This window comes from Juglans regia, chromosome 16 (genome assembly GCF_001411555.2).
Source record: "Juglans regia cultivar Chandler chromosome 16, Walnut 2.0, whole genome shotgun sequence".
Lineage (NCBI taxonomy): Eukaryota > Viridiplantae > Streptophyta > Magnoliopsida > Fagales > Juglandaceae > Juglans > Juglans regia.
The window spans coordinates 14,070,789-14,091,234 of record NC_049916.1 but is presented as its reverse complement, the minus strand read 5'-3'; the positions used below and the strand labels follow the sequence as shown (position 1 = coordinate 14,091,234).

General features: G+C 36.8%; 2 protein-coding genes across 2 annotated transcripts; both read right to left on the bottom strand.

Annotated features, from left to right (window-relative positions):
• Window positions 1-15,097: 15,097 nt before the first annotated feature.
• LOC108998124 lies at window positions 15,098-15,673 on the bottom strand. The gene has a single exon (XM_018974572.1). The coding sequence runs from the start codon at window positions 15,671-15,673 to the stop codon at window positions 15,098-15,100; it is 576 nt and encodes a 191-aa protein (XP_018830117.1).
• A 906-nt stretch (window positions 15,674-16,579) lies between these two features.
• On the bottom strand, window positions 16,580-17,308 carry LOC108998122. Its single transcript, XM_018974571.1, has one exon. The coding sequence runs from the start codon at window positions 17,306-17,308 to the stop codon at window positions 16,580-16,582; it is 729 nt and encodes a 242-aa protein (XP_018830116.1).
• Between the last annotated feature and the right edge of the window lie 3,138 nt (window positions 17,309-20,446).

Below are 20,446 nucleotides of genomic sequence, written 5' to 3'. Positions count from 1 at the left end.
CAGCGGCTACAGTAACTCGGCTACAGTAACCCTAACCCTAGTTCAATAAAATAATAACTTTTCCAACATGCCCTTACATAGGCATAAACCCAATTATTCTAAGCAAATAAAATAGGTCCTTGAAATTAATTAAATAAGTTGAAAGCCTTCAAGGGTCCAAAGCCTTTAAGTCATGTTGTTGCCATTTCCATATCTTATGAAATGAATCAAAGCATAATCTTCATCGTTTAAGCCCTTGAACTTGTATTTGGCCCATTTGGAACTTGCAACATATCTTTAAGACTAGGCCCACCTTGGTTCCCATCACTTCCGTAAACCCTCTTGATGAAACCTTGTTCTTTTAAAGTGGGTTGTTTTCCCCCAATTGGCCTTGGGCCTTCCTATATTTTAATACAATTATTAAGTTATATTATGGGTCTTGAATAATGTTAATATGTAGTAATTTTTAATTATATTATCTCTTCAGTATGATTTTAAGTAGTTAGAAGGCTAGACAAGTTCACTAAGAAATTAGTAACATCTAGTACCTCATATAGGTAGCGCGTTATAAGTTGGAAATCAAGAAGCAGTGCTAAGAGATAAATAGTATGATCATATAATTGCATGTGTACTGTGAATATTATTGTTATCTATGAAAATATGATGTGTTTATGATGGTTATCTACGCTACGCTAAGAGACAAGTCAATATTAGATTCCTTTCAAAGCATATTCTTATGAACTATGTTTTTGGGAAGGCCTTATATTTTGGCCAATGGCTTATCCGGAAAGTTACTTTTTAGGAACTAGGGTTTCATCAATTTATTGTAGGGGTTACTGTAGCCGCGCATACTGTAGCTGGTACTGTTCATCAAGGATAATTTTGGGTAAAAGGGGTTTTATTTTGGTTAGGGTTTTGATTAGGTTTGGGTTTAAAAACTCTTTGTAGCCTCATTTGAGGGGTTAGACAATATTGAATTTTATTTGTGAGTTGAGTTTTCTCCTCTTGTTCTTGATTGAACTCTTGAACTTATCAAAGGTAAATCACAACTTTTGTGGCATTCCTCATTTGTAATCTGGGTTCTTGAGACGGGTTCTTCAACGGGTCTAGATTTTAATATAATCTAGGTTCTTGAAACAAGTTCTCATCGAGTCTAGATTCTCCATCCGTTGACTTGATTTTGGCTTTCTCGGGAAGTTTTCAAATTAATTGTGGGTTCAAGGGAATTCATTCCCACGGGTTCATATCAGTTGTGTAATGTCAAACGTCGGTAGTTGCCTTTGGACTGTGCCAACGTGCTAGTAGTGGGTCGTTTATGTAATCTTCTATTTAAGTTCATTAAGCCTACCGAATGAAATCATCAAGTTTGCATCTCAATTTTTTGTGAGTATTTGGAGGCTAGTGGCACCTCTAATTGCCACACACATTTACATCTTAATTTTAATTAATTACAACACTCATAACACATTTTATTAACAACAATTTTAATCTGACTTGGATGCCAATCCATTAAAAAAAAAGGTGGGAAAAAACTGAAAAGGCAAAATAGTTGTTTTTATTTGTCGACACCATTTTAAGTCAAAATAGGTGGGGGAAAAGGTGAAAATGTACCGTATTGTTTAAGGTAAAGCGGCAGTTTTTTTTATTGGGAAAAGCTTCTTTTTCCACTTGATTTGCCCACTTGGTTTGACCGCTGGTCATTTTTTATTTTTTTTATTATTATTATTATTTAATAATTAAATAAATGATTTTAAGTGTATAAGTATATTTTTTTATTTTTTTAAAAAATAAAAATGTATTAAAAAAATGTGAAAAGAAAAAAGCAAAAAAAATAAAAAAGACTGGGCGGCACGCCCAATGGTATGCTGGGCAGCAGAGTAGTCTTGCCCTTTTTTGTCTGGGTGGGTCTGTAACATGTCTTTAAATGTGATTGGTGGGATCTAGGCAGTGGTCGGGTTTTGATACATAGGGATAATCACTTTACAAGTATCAATACTGCATCTAAATGGTACGAAAATGATCCATTCATATTGGCTTGTCTAGGTACCCAAGTATATTACTTGATTGATCCAATGAAAAGTGCTGATAAAGATAGTGGAGAGATAACTTGGCGAGTCGTACAAAAATTTGTCCCTCGAAATATATATAAAGCAGGGACGAGTGCAGAGCACGAGAATAGTGGAGATGAAAATGACACTCTGATTATGGAGGCATACCAGGAAGATGGAGAGGGTATTAACTTGTTTGTTGACCTCGGTGGACTCGAGTTGCTCCCCTTGTGTAGAGATGATGTCCCACCCATCCATCTAAACCCGTGTGTATTAAATGATCATTCAATTCAAGTAAGTGAGGAGGAAGAAGAAGAAGAAGTGTCAGAAGATGAAGACGAATCAGAATCCGGCAAGGAGGTGGATGGATAAGGAGGATGAAGAAGAGGTACATGATGATGATGAAGATGTTATTGAGAGAGATTCTGAAACAAGCACGGAAAATACATATGAAGAATAAAAGTACTAAATATTTTATTCATATAGGTGACTATAAAATATCTTCAATTTTCATAATTTCTTCTAATTAATTTTCTTTGATATTACTAATTCTTTTCAAGAATGCCGCCAAAACGACAACGAAGAAATGTGCCTCCGCCAAGTCCAAGTCCTGAACCATTGAGGACTCCCCACTCGAGGAATCCGATCCTGAAGATCAAGTTAACAAGGAAGAGAAAAACAGTCAGTCGACACCTACCAGTAAGAAAATATTGTCGTTGATAATTAATTATATAGTTAATATTTTTGTCTCAATAACTATATAACTATAATTATATTATCTATTATCATGTAGTTGATGCATCTGCACGTCGCGGTCGTGGCTATACACGTGAGAACCGTGAATGAATTGATGGCTACACTATTCCGAAGTCACAAGGGACGATGTCATGACCATTTCAAGAAGTTTGAGACATTGGAAGAGGCTGCGCAGTTTCCTTACCAGCAGATGAAGTTAAATGATTAGAGAAAATGTTATGATCTTTTTGCATCTCCAGATTATCAGGTATTTTACATTTATATCTTTTAATTATTTACATTCATATTCGTTCTATATATTATATATATATATATATATATTACAATTTACATTCTTAATATATTTTGTAGCACTTGAGTTCTACAAATGCACATAATAGATCCGCTTTGATTGTCCACCATCGTGCCGGTTCAAGGTCATTCCACCGTTTTGCTGAAAAAATGGTAATTAAAAAAATTATAAAATTCATTTATTTTTCTGATATTTTTTATTTAAGTACTAACATTATCTTTTTAAAATTGTGTATGTCGCTTTGTTAGAAACGTGATGATTCTGAAAAATTTTATCTCATTCATGTCTATGCTGCTGCTCACACTAATGAGCATAGTGAGTGGATGGATCCTGTCACTGCAGATAATTATGTAAGCAGTGTTAATTTTGTTAAATAAATTATGTAACATGTGAATAATTTATTTTTTATTTCTATTTCTTTTAATACGTTACTTATTAACGATTATTACCTTTAAAATTGCAGGAAAAAATGATGGAGATGCAGTCGGCTTCTGGGGAATCCTCCCTAGTGACATAGACATATTCACGCAAGTGCTCGGGTCGCAGTCTAGTATGGCAAGAGGTTTGGGACGATCTATTAACCATAGATGTTCATCCACCTCAACCTCATCGACTTCACAAATTAATAATCTTACCAAAGATTTAGAAGCTGTACGGCGTGATATTTAGTATATGAGGTCAAGACAGCAAGAGTTAGAGTCTCTCTTAGAACGACAGTCTCATTTAGAAATGGATTTGCAGGACCAACAGAGAGACCAGAATGAAAGAATACGCAATGAAGTCCAAGAGCAAGTGCAACGGGAGATGATGGTGCAAATGGAGCGTGTTATGTCGTTGCAACATAATTACGGTGGGCGATGGAAAAAGAAGAAATAAATTTTATCTGTATTTGTGGCTAGTTTTCATATCTAATTTTAATATTTTATAAGATATTGTTACTTGTTAATTGATGGTATGTAATATGATATAATTGGTATGTTTTTAAATTTTATGAAATTAGTATTTCTGATTAGTACCTTCGAATGTAAATTTAAATCGTTCGAACGTGAATACATAAAATTGGATAGTAACATTTGAACGTAGGCTTATACATTTGCACGTACTCACACTCAAACGAACAAACCGTTCGAACGATTAAACGATTAACGTTCGAACAAAGCTCTGAACGTACCACTTGCATTCAAACGCTCCTTCGTTTACATTCAAAATAACATCCGAACCTTACACCCGTTACTTTTGAACATTGGTCCATTAACGTTCGAACGGAAATTCGAATGTCTATTACAATGAATGTTCGGACACATAAACGTTCGAAAGCAAATATGATACGTTCGAACTATAATCAACGAACTTCAAATTCTCTCATTCGAACGCCAATCGGTCAGGTTACCGTTCAAACGTTCAATTTGACGTTCGAACATTACTTTCTGTGACAGTTCTCAACTGTCACAAAAAGGTAACGTTCGAATGTTCAACCAAACGGAACAACTTCAATCGTCACTAAAAATATTTTTAGTGACGGTTCAACAATAAACAGTCACCAATTATTTTGTGACTCACATTAGGTGACGGTCATGGTGACGGTTTCAAACCATCACCAAATATCTTTACTGACGTTTTTGTAATTTTTGGTGACGATTTCCTCTGTCACAAAAGATAAATTGTGTTGTGGTGGAATGATGTTTTGGAATACTAGTTATCATGTTAAATATTGGAAAAATAGTTTAAGGACCGGATTTGTCAATTTGATTTTTTTTTCCTTATCATATGGTTGAGAATCTATAAGTGGGATAAAGGGGAGGATGGGAAGCTGAATCCCATATCTGTTAGGCCCTTCCACGTAGTAAAGAGAGTTGGGTCAATAGCATACGAGGTCAATATACCTCCAAGTCTAGCGAGAATTCACAACGTTTTCCACATGCCGATGCTAAGAAAATACGTGCATGACCTCGTCCAAGTGATTGATTACAAGCCCTTGCATATCTAATCAAACTTCAAGTATGAGGAAGTGCCAATAACAATACTGGACTGAAAGGAATAGGTCTTATGAATGAAGATTAGTACTGTTCACCTGGGTACAAATCCAAGTATACCCAGACCTGGGTGTGTAGTGTGGCTTGGTTACCTGCTTGGGTTAACTCGGGTCATAATTAGGGTTTTTGAAACCCAAAATTTTTGGTACCCAAGTGTACCAATTTTTTTTAAAAGATCCGAGTACTTGAGTTGCACCCGAAAATTCAGGTACCTGGATTGGGTATAACTTATTTTTTTTAAAAAATGAACCTGGTTTTCGAGTATTGGGTTTAAAATCCAATACCTAGGTTGAGAAGCTTACAACCACAACTTGAGATTTGACAGAACTTGAAGCGTCGAAACATGCAACACAAGGTTACATACTTCCATTGATGACAGTTAAAGATGCAGTGCACTTAAAATGCATATAATAGTATGCAATATTCACAACGGATAATTTATTCTTTGAGCAATACACAATGTGCCAGAATTACTATATCCAAAAAATGTAAACATACCTCATAAATTCACATAATTAACAGATATCCAAATGGGTTACAACACTTGTCCAACAAATCTGTAACAAAATAAGTACTGGTTACAACCCTCCATAATTACAGACTTGAAATAAAATTACTGCACTAAGTTGTTGAGCCACTCACATAGCTCGGCTATGATATCTAAAATCACATAAAAAAAAATTGCATAATTGAAGCTATTAGTTCCTCGTCGTAGCATTGTGGACTATTTGACCTCGTCCAGTCTGCCGTGCGTGAGTTCTCTAGATCCTGACACACATCTACCGTGCTGGGAGAATGGTAGTTGTGATTACCAAGTGAGATTTGTTTGTAAACAAATCTCAACAAATAAGCTACTACACTACCAACAGTATACATATGCATATATGACAATAAAATGACATGGATGCTTCATGACATGTGCTTGACTTGGAAAAACAACTTGACTGCACATGAGCATAATATGACTTGACTAAATTGAACATGACATAACTTGACAAGAACGTGACATGAACATGAGACATATATATGGTTGATTAAATGTGAAACTGCGGATGATACATGGGTCCCCTTAATCCGCGTGCTCGTGCTGGTACTGCATCTCATCACATGCATCTATGCCATCTATGAGTACGTCATGCTAACTGAATTGATTTAAAACTAATAAACATGTAGCTGTTACCATCGGCATTGGGTGTCTAACTTTGACTTAGGTCCTATTCAAATCCTGTTGATGGTACTTTATCAACCCAGAGAATTCCACAACTAGTTTAAACACTCCAGCATGGACAAAAAAATTTTACTAGGATAACTCTCCATCCTAGCACCTAGAGTCGTGATAAAAATTAAAGATTCCAAATTATTAGAAAATATTTCATGACATACTCAATGCATGTGATATGACATGGCATGTAACAAAATGAATGTGTGGCAGATGATGTGACATATTATGGCATGTAACTAAACATGAACTGTAATAAATGACATCACATGAAATATTATAACAATTTATAATAATCATAAGTGACAAGGATAGAACAATAACAATCTTACCACCGTATATATATATATATATATATATATATATATATATAAATACATCAAGAGTAAGTTAGAGGCTAACTTACAATGATTAATGTAAAGCAAAAGTGAGCGTAAAAGTGCGTGAACTAAAACGAGATATTTCTAAGGTTAGAATAAACATTACTAACTTATGGCTAAAATTGCAAAGTTATTCATCTACTTGTGGGAAATTACATTGTTGCCCCTAAAATAAGGATTTTGCATACTAACTCCAAATTTTACCAAAAGTTATATTTCTTATGTAAGGTTTTTCCTAAATTCAAATATTAAATCAGAAAAATTAAAAAAAAAAAAAACAACTAAGAGAAACACGCTTAGGCCGATTCACTTATAGGTCAAAAACTTAATTTTTGTTGCAATTTGACCAGCCATCAAACTAACATGCTTAAACCTATTTTTCCAACACTCAAAAATCACATCCTAGGTTCTAAAATCTAAATAAATTATCAAAATACACCATTCATAAAAGTCTTAAACTTACTACATCAACAAAAATTTCAAAACACCAAGTTTAGGTAAAAAAATATAACCAACCCTTGATGGTCTTGTCTAGCACTTTCTAGATCAATGCCAAGGATCCCGAACGTCCATAAATACTCTCTTAACAAGTTCATCAATCAAACCTAGGTGCTATCATGCTTGACTAACCAACCAAAAATCACAAAACACTTCATAAAACAACCGGCTTGCACTAAAACACCAAAACCGAGTATAGCATGCTTTGGATTTGAAACAAAACCACTTGATCCTTGATTTTCATGCAATAAATCTTCAAGAAATACAAGCATATACTTCACATTCAAGTTCTAACTTGATCTAAGTATTAAATCTAGTTTCTAACATTTCAAAATCATGCAAACTCTTTTATAAAAATATTAACATGCTATGAATCTAAACCTAACTTTCATATAAACATATTAACACTTCACCATAGCAAGATCTACCCAGGATTTCACCAAAAGTTTCACAAAACTTCCAAAATTTCACACAAACATTAAAATTGTCTCCACCGAGACCTTTGGATCAACGTACTTAACTTTCACTAGTCAAAACTCCATAAAAAAATTTCCAACAGATTTCCATGTAAACTAGACTCAAAATGGAACAAAATACATGAAGATTGAGCTATAGAAATCGACCTACAAAGGGTTGGAAATGCTAGAGCCAAAACTACCTCAAAAACTGAGGAGGCTACAAAGAGTATTTAAACCAAAACCTAATTAAAACCATAGATAAAATAAAACCCCATCTTCCAAAAATACCCCTGAGTGAACAGTGCCGCGGCTACAGTATGACGCTACAGTAACTCGGCTACAGTAACCCTAACCCTAGTTCAATAAAATAATAACTTTCCCAACATGCCCTTGCATAGGCCCCCTTAAGTACTTCCCATAATAAACTCAATTATTCTAAACTAATAAAATAAGTTCTTTAAATGAATTAAATAAGTTGAAACCCTTCAAGAGCCCAAAGCTTTTAAGTCTTGTCGTTGCCCTCTTCCATAGGTGATCAAATGAATTAAAACTGGATCTTCATCCTTCAAGCCCCATCTTGAATGTTGGGCTCTTGCTAAACTCTTCCCAAGTGGATTGCATCAATCCTTGCATTGTCACATTGATCTTCTTGGCCCATCTGGAAGTTGCAAATGATCTTTAAGACTAGGCCCATCTTGGTTCCCATCATTCCCCCTCTCCTCAAAAGGATTCGACCTCGAATCTCCACCTGGATCAAAGGGAAAATGTTTAGTAACATTGAAAATAGTAGAAACAAGATAGTTACATGGAAGATCCATTAGATATGCATTTTCATTAAGTTGTAGAAACAAGATAGTTACATGGAAGATCCATTAGATATGCATTTTCATTAAGTTGTTCAAGACTTTGGAAAAGACCATCCAAGCTACTCCTGTCATCAACAGGTAATGGTGTCAAATCTAAAGGAGTAAATGGATCAAGTCTATAAACAATTTCAAATGGTGAAAATTTAGTAGTAGCATGAACACTCCAATTATATGTAAACTCAATGAATGGTAAACAATACTCCCACAAATGTTCATGAAGTACATCTAAAGTCTTCCTCGAACCGAAATGACCACTCCAATATACAAACTCAATGAATGGCAAATGATACTCCCGGAAACGTCCATGTAGCAATTCAATGAATGGCAAATGATACTCCCACAAACGCTCATGAAACAAACCTAAATCTTTCCTTACACCAAAATGACCACTCCAATTATATGCAAATTCAATGAATGGCAAGTAATACTTCCCACAAATATTCATGCAAGAAGTTAATAAATGACAAATGATACTTCCACAAACGTTCATGTGATACGTCATTGAATGGCAAATGGTACTCCCATAAATGTTCATGCAACACATTAATAAATGAAAAATGATACTTCCACAAACGTCCATGCAACACGTCATTAAATGGCAAATGATAGTCCCAAAAATGTTCATGCAACACAACAAAAGTCTTCCTTACACCAAAGTCACCCAACAAACCACCATGTCCATCACACACAAGCAGCTTACGCATAAAACTAGTAGGCACAGAAAATCTATTCTCTCTAAACAGGTACCAATCTAGTTTATAGAACTTACCAAATGATGCTTTCTCACATATTCCATACACACTAGCAAAGTCGTCATCATTAGCATGCAATTCCTTTTCATATTCAAGTCTCAACAATTTTGCATCTAAAATGAAGACAAGGACATACCTTCTTGCTAAAGCATCAACGACAAAATTTTCCATACCTTTTGTGTATTTGAATACATGAGGAAAAGTCTCAATACAATCCTCCCACTTAGCACACATTCTAGTCAACAACTTACCTTGTCTTTTCAAGTGTGTCAAGGACTCATGTTCTTCCAAGAAAGGTTGGTTAGGAATTGTTGCATTCGACACAACATCAATGTAGTGCTTTATCTCCCTAATAGGTGGCAATCCACTAAATACACCACTAGCAAACACGACCTCATATCCCTGCAACAAAGAGACAACAATACTAGGCAAACATACGTCAAGTTCGTTAGGATTAAGACTCGCCTTAGCATAAAAACTCATTTTTCTCTTTGTTTTTCTCTCACTTTCTTCACACTCTCTTTTCTTTCCACTCTCTTTTTCTTTTTCACTCTGTTTTTCCCTTTCACACTTTTTTTTCTTTTCACTCTCTTTTTTTCTGTCACTCTCTTTTTCTTCATCTTTTTTTGTACTCTCGACCTCACAATTATTTTTCAACTCATTCTCTCTTTTGCTTGAGGTCTTAGTCTCACCCTCTTCTTTTTTCTCTCTCATTTTTCTCTCTTTCTCCATTTCAGTCTCACTATTTCTTTTCTTCTCAATCTCATCTTCACTCTTGCTTTTCAGCTCAATCTCACTTTCACTCTTGCTTATTTGCTCAATCTCCTTTTCATTTTTTCTTTTTTGATCACTCTCATTTTCACTCTTTATGTTTTGAGCAACCTCACTTTTAGGCTTCAATTGATCCCCATGGACCTGTGTTGGAGTTAAAGTAGCAAGTTTGATTGTTTTTCCATCTTTTTCAAAACTGTACATGTTCCTTAACCCATCATGGATCACCTTCCTATCATACTGCCATGACTTCTCCAACAAAATATGACTAGCATGCATAGGCACTACATCACAAAGCACCATATCCTGGTATTTTCCAATTGAAAAGGAAACTAGCACTTGCTTAGTTACCCTAACCTCCCCACAATCACTCAACCAGTGCAACATGTATGGTCTAGGGTGTTTCGAGGTACGTAAATTCAATTTCTCAACTAAAGTAGTGCTAGCCAAATTAATACAACTTCTCAAATCAATGATCATGCTACATACCTTGTTGTTGATGTGGCATCTAGTATGAAAAATATTCCCACTCTGCTGCTCTATATCATCCATCTTAATTTTTGTATTGAGTGCATGCCTGGTAACAAGAGAATCACCATAGTCTTCATTCTCATACCCATTTTCAACACTAAACTCGGGACGCCTCTTATCTCTCCTGCCATGAAGATTTCTAATTACCACCTCTTGATGATCATCCTATCCCTCACTTCACCCAACACCAAGTTCAACTTCTCAAACTGTTGTTGCATGACTTGCAACACAAAAGATGTGTTATCTACAATCTCCTTTGGTGATGAGTCACTTCTATGAGACATCATAATGTGTTGCACAAAAAGAATGTTAGTGGAAAACCTCACACACTCCCTTACGTGTTTACACTCAGATAATGACACTCCACTCGTGTGTAACTCTGAATTGGCTTTTTACTCGATAATAATCTCACACTCTCTTGCCTTTTACCTCAAGAGTTTTCCCACTCAAGTTCTTTAAAAACTAGTTGAACTAAATCAAGACAACACAGCCCTTGTATTATTGCAACCAGTAATATAGATCAAAGAAACAAGGAATGAATAAAATGACACGAGACTCAAGGAATTTATACGAGGGAAAGAGTAATTTATACCAGAAAGATGTAATCAGCTCCTATGATGATAAAAGCTTAATCAACAAAAACTTTATTTCTTTTTGTTGAAACTATGTAGCAACTTTGAATATGCTACCTTCTCTTTTCTTCTTCTTCTTCCTCTTCTTCTTCTACTTTTTTTTTTTTCTTTCTTTCTTTCTTTTCTTTTCTTTTCTTTTCCTTTCTTTTCTTTTCACCAATTCAATCACAAATAGCAATATTCAATTGTGAAAATCAAGCAATTGAATTCAAGCACGACAATGAAGTAGAAGAGAATCAACGGAATGGCACTCCAAGCAACAGATAAACTTAGAGATGCAGGAAACTCTAGAATTTTGAAACCCTAGGTGATGCAAATTTCAGCCAAACCCAAAATCCTAGGAATTTTGGAAGCCTACTTTTTGTTTCTATTTTTTTTTTTTTTGGCAATCCGAGCACAATGAAGCCCTAGAATTAAATTAAAGGATGCTATAATTAAAAGATAGAATCAGACTTGATTGGAAACCTTGCTCTGAATACCAAATGATATGAACCCGCGGGAAAGGAATCCCTTGAACCCACAGTCAATTTGAAAACTTCCCAAGAAAGCCAAAATCAAGTCTATGGATGGAGAATCTAGACCCGATGAGAACTTGTTTCAAGAACCTAGATTATATTAAAATCTAGACCCATTGAAGAACCCGTCTCAAGAACCCAAATTACAAAGGAGGAACACCACAAAGGTTGTGATTTACCTTTGATAATTCAAAAGTTCAGTTAAGAACAAGAGGGGTAAAACTCAACTCACAATGAATAAATTCATCAAATTTTATAAACTTCATAAATTTCTGAAAATGAGGCTACAAAGAGTATTTAAACCAAAACCTAATTAAAACCCTAGATAAAATAAAACCCCATCTTCTAAAAATACCCCTGAGTGAACAGTGCCGCAGCTACAGTAACTCGGCTACAGTAACCCTAACCCTAGTTCAATAAAATAATAACTTTCCCAACGTGCCCTTACATAGGCCCCCTTAAGTACTTGCCATAATAAACTCAATTATTCTAAACTAATAAAATAAGTTCTTTAAATGAATTAAATAAGTTGAAACCCTTCAAGAGCCCAAAGCTTTTAAGTCTTGTCGTTGCCCTCTTCCATAGGTGATCAAATGAATTAAAACTGGATCTTCATCCTTCAAGCCCCATCTTGAATGTTGGGCTCTTGCTAAACTCTTCCCAAGTGGATTGCATCAATCCTTGCATTGTCACATTGATCTTCTTGGCCCATCTGGAAGTTGCAAATGATCTTTAAGACTAGGCCCATCTTGGTTCCCATAAAAAACTCTCTCGGTTTCTTTCTAGAAAAGTGAGGGAAAAAGTGCTAAGTGTGAAATGAAGATGTGAGAGGTGTGATATAAGGGAAGGGCTGACATGAGGGTGGGAGCCGAAAAGAGGTGGACAAAAGTGTTGTGTAGCCTTTTTGATTGCCATAAAATTACTATTTGAAGCTAGCAAATGATTGGAATGTCAGCCATAGGCTTGTCCTTGAGAGGAGGAATAACTTTGGCTTGTTGGTGGTTTTCGGTGCGCCAAAGATGGGCCTAATCTGTGGGCTTCAATTTGGGGTATAGATAGGGTTTCATTTTGGGTTTCAGTTGGATTAAGTCCAAATCAAAATTTTCTTAGTCCTATGTAATCACCAAGATGTAAGAGAGTGATTAAGGGTGTATGAGTGTATAATTGAGTGGTTAATAGCATGTGGAAGTAAATCAAGTGATTAAATATTGACAACTTTAAGGTTTGGAAACCAAGTTTAGGGTTTTGGCCAACACATGGGATTTAGGGTTTCAGTTGGTTTCCAATGATTTAGGGTTTCACTAGAGTTGAAACCTTCTTGGGTTGACCAAATAGTGTTTAGTTGAAAGGAATAGTGTTTGGCATAGGTATGATCGTGTGACTTGATTTACCTATCATTCCATCATACTTCAACCTCCATGTGACAAGTGTCCTATTACTATTCAAATGAATGGCTAGGGTTGTGCCACGTGTCAAACCAAAAGTAATCCTAATGATTCTAAGTGGATTTGGACATTCTAAAAGGTGATTTGACAATTGTTTGAACCGGTTGCCACGTGGCTATCCTGGGTGTTACTATTAACCCAAAACATTGCGAAACTTTTTATTGCACTATAAAATCCTAGATAATCATATGCATCTAGGTATATATATTGAAATTTTAGAAACTTTTAGAGAGCATACATGGATTATAATTCTTGTTTTTTTTTTGGGGGGGGGGGATTTTCTATATTTATAGAATTATAAATAAAATCTAGGGGGTGTTTTGAATTTTCAAAAAAATTTGGGGGGAAGGGGGCAAGGCCCCCTTAAGCACAGCTTGGGTCCGCCACTAGGGGTGGTGAATTCCGAGCCCTTAATAATTATGTTCTTTCCAAACTTGAAATCTCTCACCAGTTGGCTTGCCCTTATACCCATCAACAGAATGGCATGGTGGAGCATAAGCACCATCACATTATCAAGATGGGACTTTCTCTCATGAGTCCTTGACTTCCTCGAACCTTGGTGGCAGAGAAGCACTTCAATGATTGGTCGAAAAATTTTCTACAACGTTTTGATTAAACTTTATTTTGGATTTGACTCGTTTCCCTCTTTGAGTGAGAGTTCTCCAATAATTCTCTTTAAAATGGTAGTGAGTAACAAGATTTTGCAAGTTTATAGTGTATTCATGCCTTGTCATAGTGATTTGAAACATATTCTATGTAGGGTTCGAAACTCTCCTTGAATGGTTGTAATATGCAAGTGTGGTTGCCAAACTGAACACTTACCTATTAATGGTTTTCTCTATACATGAAAACAATTGCTCTTGGGACATGGTCAGACTTTGAATACTATTGATGGGAACATAAGGATCGAGCTTCGGTGAGAACTCCCAAGTTTGATTTGCTACAATTCGCTAGTCCCGTTATGGTGTCAGTCTCACAGGTCGGTGAAAAACAAAGGGATCAAAATTTGTTTTAACAGTTACACAAAGAGCTCTATATATAGACCCATTGGCAACAGTTAACAAGAGGCACAACTGTTGGATATAACTGAATAAGCATATCTCTCCACGCACCTCCAAACATCATCTAGCATGGGAAACCGTCACTATGGGGAAGGATGTACATGCAACAAGGTGCACACTGTTATTGGGTGGTCACCTCATGCATCTATATTTTATAGCAACTTGGACATGGGTAGCTATGACTTCCAGTGGTGGCTTTCGTTTGAGTTTGGCCATCCATGATGGTCTTGGAAGTGAGACCGTAATGCTTTTCGATGCTTTTTGTTGCTTGATTTTAGATGGTTCCACTACAGTGGGTGTGGCTTTGTTTTATGGGAGTGAAATGTGGTTGAGTGCTATAGTTCGTGGAAGCTCTAGCCGTGAAGTACTGAGGCTCATCTAGATTGTTTGGATGTGTAGCAAAACATTACTGTGGGATTGAGATTGTTGGCTTGTTCCATGGTGCAAGGCCGACATATGTGGCTTTGAGGGAGGAACCGACAGTGGAGGAGGCCGCGACTTGGTAGGAGACATATGACAACCTTAAGGCTAGGGGAAGAAGACAACGTGCATGAGGGGACGTGTGTGTATGTATATGTATGTTTGGTCCTTCGCACATATACATGGGCTAGGTCCAATTTTATGGTCTTTAACTCGATCTTATGATTTTTCCTTGAGTCTAATTTGTGGACTTTTAAGGATCCTTTGGCACTTAATAAAATTTGTTGGTCTACTTAATGGGCCTAACCAAATTCTTGGGCTTCCCTAAATTTTTGTAGGCCAAGTCACTTAATAAATTCTAATGGGTTGGTTTCGTCTAAAATAAGTCCAACTTGTCCAAATTTTTTTTTTTTTTTGAAGATAAAGTCTCATGTATTCACTTTAAAATAGTGTTTGGATACAAGTTGGGATAGTACCAACATACCAGATACTATCTCTAATACTAAGTGCATCACGACTTAAGGCATGAGCTACAACATTACCAGCTCTAAGAATATGCCTCACGGTCCAAGATGTAAAAGAGTTCAAAATAGACTTAGTGTCCCTAATCATGGTGCCCACATAAGAATCATTGGCTTCACCAGTCTTGAGGTAGTTGACACCTTGTAAAGAGTCCCTTTCCAAGATGAGTTCTTTCCAGCCTAGAGATTTGCAGAAAATGGATGCTTGTAGGAGAGCATAGGCTTCTACCAGTAGTGGGTCAGGGTAGAGATCATGCTTCATTCTCATCGTGGCCTTAACTGTTCCTTCCCGATCTCGAATAATTGCTCCCACACCCACCTTGCAGTTGTTTTTGTCAAGGGCAGCATCCCAATTCAACTTGAGTTGGCCACGTGAAGGAGCTTCCCATTGAGATGACCTCCCTAGATCAGGTGATGGAGTCTTGGTAACATGTTGAAGTTGACTCAACTCCTCAATGAATACCTTGGCTTGTTGAATGAGGGAGTTAGGATGCATGAAAGTTTTGTTAAACACTAGTTCATTCCTTCTTTTCCAAATCATCCAAGCTGTGATAGAAAACTCAATCATCACCTCATCTTCTAGGAACTCAAACAAGCTTTCAACCAGTTGTTTGAAAGCCTGTGATTGCAGGCTTGTTTTCTAAAGCTTCCTACTGCTTTGACCCCAGACATCTTGAGCAGATGGGCATTCCCACAATGCATGCTCAATGGTTTCTGGATATAAGTGACAGATGGGGCAGGAAGCATCTTTAGTAACCTTTCTCTAGAATAGGTTTGTTTTTTAGGGAAAAGCATTTAGGCAGGCCCTCCATAGAAAGGTCTTTATAGCATTTGGAATTTGCAGATACCATACTTTAGTCTAGGGTTCAAACACCCTCTTGAGCTCAGAGGCTTGGCCTACCTTTCTTTTATCCAACTCATCCTTTAGGTAGTAAGCACTCTTGACTGAGAATGTGCTAGTAGGAGTGCACCTCCATATCAGCTTATTTGGCTTCTGGTAGGGACTGAGGGGAATCCTCTTGATGATTACAGCTTTTGTGCTTTTAAAAAGTGCTTCTAGCATGGGAATCTTCCATTGGTTTGTATAGTGATCGATGAGCATAGCAACTATAGTGACTACTGGAGGAACCTGGTTGAACTTTGAGGTCTGAAAGTGGAATTTTTAGGGATCCACTTGTCATTCCAGATGGTCACAAAATTCCCATCCCCAATACGCCAAATTAAACCTTCCTCAAGGAGTGGTTTAGCAGAGATAAAACTCTGCCAGAGGAAGGATGAGTTGTAGCCCACTTTTGCAGAAAGGAAGTGCTTTCCTTTGAAATATTTCTCTTGAAGTACCCTGGCAGTAACTGAGTGTGGAAATGAAAGAATCCGCCAGCATTGTTTGGCTAGAAGGGCAGCATTAAAAATCTTCAAAGTCTCTAAGGCCCAACCCTCCGAACTTCTTAGACTTGCTCATCTGTTTCCATGCTACCCAATGTATCTTGTGGTCTTGGGACTGTTGCCCCCACCAGAAGGATCTGATCAATTTGTTGAGCTCATGAAGTAATTGTTTTGGCAGCTTGAAAATTCCCATGCAATAGGTGGGGATTGATTGGATCATAGCCTTAACAAGGATCTCCTTCCCTGCTTGTGACAGCAGTTTGGTTTTCCAGCTGCTTAATTTGGCCTGCACTTTAGCTAATACCCCTTTGAGAGAGTAGGTTCTAGATCTGCCGATGAGGGCCGGTAAACCTAAGTATTTCTCACATGAATTTGTCCCTCTAATTCCAGCAATGCTTGTTACTATCTCCTTGGTTTCCTCTTGAGTATTCCTGCTGAAAAGGATTGAGGTTTTTTCCTTGTTTAGTCTTTGCCCTGATGCTTTCTTGTATGTGTCCAGCAGACAGTAGAGATGACTCCATTCAATCGAGTTGGCCTTGCAGAAAATGAGAGAGTCATCTGCAAAAAATAGATGATTAATGTGCAAATGGTTCTGTCTAATAGGTAAGCCTGTGATGAAACCATTACATTTTGCCCTATTAAGGAGACAGTTGAGAGCTTCACCACACAAGATGAAAAAGGTAAGGGGAAAGAAGATCTCCTTGCCTAAGGCCTCGAGAGGGGCAGAAGAAAGGTTGGGACACCCCATTTACTATAAGAGAATAAGTAACTGAGGTAACACATTTCATGACTAAACCAACCCAAGAGTCTGAAAAGCCCATCTTGTGCATAACAGAATCCAAGAATTCCCACTCAATCATGTCGTAAGCTTTACTCATCGAGTTTTAAGGCCATAAAACCATCTTTGCCCTTCAACTTGGTTTTCATGGTGTGCAGGGATTCAAAAGCCATAATGATGTTGTCAGTTATAAGCCTCCTTGAGACAAAATGATAGGAACCAAGATGGGCCTAGTTGTAAAGATCATTTGCAACTTACAGATGGGCCAAGAAGATCAAGGAGAGACAATGCAAGGATTGATGCAATCCACTTGAGACAAGTTTAGCAAGAGCCCAACATTCAAGAAGGGGCTTGGAGGATGAAAATCCAGTTTTAATTCATTTGATCAGCTACGGAAGAGGCCAACGACAAGACTTAAAGGCTTTGGGCTCTTGAAGGGTTTCAACTTATTTAATTAATTTAAATAACTTATTTTATTAGTTTAGTATAATTGAGTTTATTATGGGAAGCACTTAAGGGGGCCTATGCAAGTGCATGTTGGGAAAGTTATTATTTTATTGAACTAGGGTCAGGGTTACTGTAGCCGAGTTACTGTAGCGAGGGACTGTAGCCGCGGCACTGTTCATCCAGGGGCACTTTTGGAAGATGGAGGTTTATTTTGGCTAGGGTTTCATTAGGTTTTGCTTTAAATACTCTATGTAGCCTCATTCTAATCAGTTTATGAAGTTTATAAAATTTGATGAATTTATTCATTGTGAGTTGAGTTTTATCTCTCCTCTTGTTCTTAATTGAACTTTTGAACTTATCAAAGGTAAATCACAACCTTTGTGGCGTTCCTCCTTTGTAATCTGGGTTCTTGAGACAGGTTCTTCAAGGGGTCTAGATTTTAATATAATCTAGGTTCTTGAAACGAGTTCTCATCGAGTCTAGGTTCTCCATCCATTGACTTGATTTTGTCTTTCTTGGGAGTTTTCAAATTGACTGTGGGTTCAAGGGATTCCATTCCCACGGGTTCATATCATTTGGTATTCAGAGCAAGGTTTCCAATCAGGTCTGATTCTATCTTTTAATTTTAGCATCCTTAAATTTAATTCTAGGGCTTCATTGTTCTAGGGTTGCCAAACAAAAAAATAGAAACAAAAAGTAGGCTGCCGAAATCCTTAGGATTTTGGGTTTGGCTGAAATTTGCATCACCTAGGGTTTGAAAATCCTAGGGTTTCCTGCATCTCTAAGTTTGTCAATTGCTTGGAGTGTCATTCCACTGATTATCTTCTACTTCATTGTCCATGCTTGTGTGTTTGAATTCAATTGGTTGGTTTTCACAATTGAATATTGTTGTTTGTGGATGAATTAGAGAAAAGAAAAGAAAGGAAAAGAAAAGAAAAGAAAAGAAAGGAAAGGAAAAGAAAAGAAAAGAAAATTCGAAAAAAAAAAGAAAGAAAAGAAGAAGATGAAGAAAGGAGAAGGTAACATATTCAAAGTTGCTACATAGTTACAACAAAGAGAAAGAAAGAAATTTGTTGATTATAAACCTTATGATCAAAGGGGCTGCTGCATACATCACTCAAGTTGGTATCTTGTCTTATTGTTACTCTTTCATTCGTATAACTTCTTTTATTCTCATGTCATTTTTATTCTTTCATGTTTCTCTTGTTCTTGTTTCCTGGATCTAATTACTAGTTGGGATAAAACAAGGTTGCCTTGTCTTGATTGAGTTCATTTAGTTCTGAAAGAACTTGAGTGGGAAAGCACTTGAGGTAAAAGGCAAGAGAGTGTGAGACTATTATTGGGAAAAGGCCAATTAAGAGTGAAACACGAGTGGAGTGCCATTATTCGAGTGCAAACACGTAAGGGAGTGTGTGAGGTTTTCCACTAACTTTCTTTTTGTGCAGCACATTATAATGTCTCATCGGAGTAGCTCATCACTAAGGGGGAGAGAATATAACTCATCCATTGTGTTGCAAGCCATGCAACAACAGTTTGAGCGGTTGAACTTGGTGTTGGGTGAAGTGAGTTATAGGATGGATAATCAATAAGCAGTGATTATAAATCTGAAAGGTGAGAGAGGTAGGAGGAGACATGAGCCTAGTATTGAGAATGAGAATGAGAAAGAAGAGTATGGTAAGTCTCTTGTTGCTAGGCATGCACTCAATACACAAATTAAGATGAATGATACAAAGCAGCAGAGTGAGAACGTTTTTCATACTAGATGCCACATCAACAACAAGGTATGTAGTATGGTCATTGATTTGAGGAGTTGTATTAATTTGGCTAGCACTACTTTAGTTGAGAAATTGAATTTACGTACCTTGAAGCACCCTAGACCATACATGTTGCAGTGGTTGAGTGATTGTGGGGAGGTTAGGGTAAATAAGCAAGTGCTAGTTTCTTTTTCAATTGGGAAATACCAGGATATGGTCCTTTGTGATGTAGTGCCTATGCATGCTGGTCATATTTTGTTGGGGAAGCCATGACAGTATGATAGGAAGGTGATCCATGATAGGTTAAGGAACATGTACTGTTTTGAAAAGGATGGAAAAATAATCAAACTTGCTCCTTTAACTCCAACACAGGTCCACGGGGATCAATTGAAACTGAAAAGTGGGATTGATCAAAAAAGAAAGAGTGAAAATGAGAGTGATAAAAAAAGAAAGAGTAAAAGTGAGAGTGATCAAAAAAAAAAAAGTGAAAAGGAGATTGAGCAAACAGGCAAGAGTGAAAGTGAGAATGAGCTGAAAAGCAAGAGTGAAGATGGGGATTGAGAAGAAAAGAAATAATGAGACTGAAAAAGAGAGAGAGAGAAAAATGAGGGAGAAAAAATATGGGGGTGAGGCTGAAACCTCAAGAAAAAAAGAGAATGAGTTGCAAAAATATTGTGAGGCCAAGAGTTCAAAAAAAGATGAGAGTGGAAGAAAACGAGAGCGTGAAACAGAAAAAGTGAGTGAGAGAAAAAAAGAGGAGGCCGAAACATCTAGAGAAAGAAAGAGTGAAAAAGAAAAGAGAGTGGTGGCTGAGAGTCAAGAAAAAAGAGTTGCACAAGAGGAAAAAGAAAAAGAGATTACAGAGAGAAACAAAAAGGCAAAAGTGAGTTTTTATGCTAAGGCAATC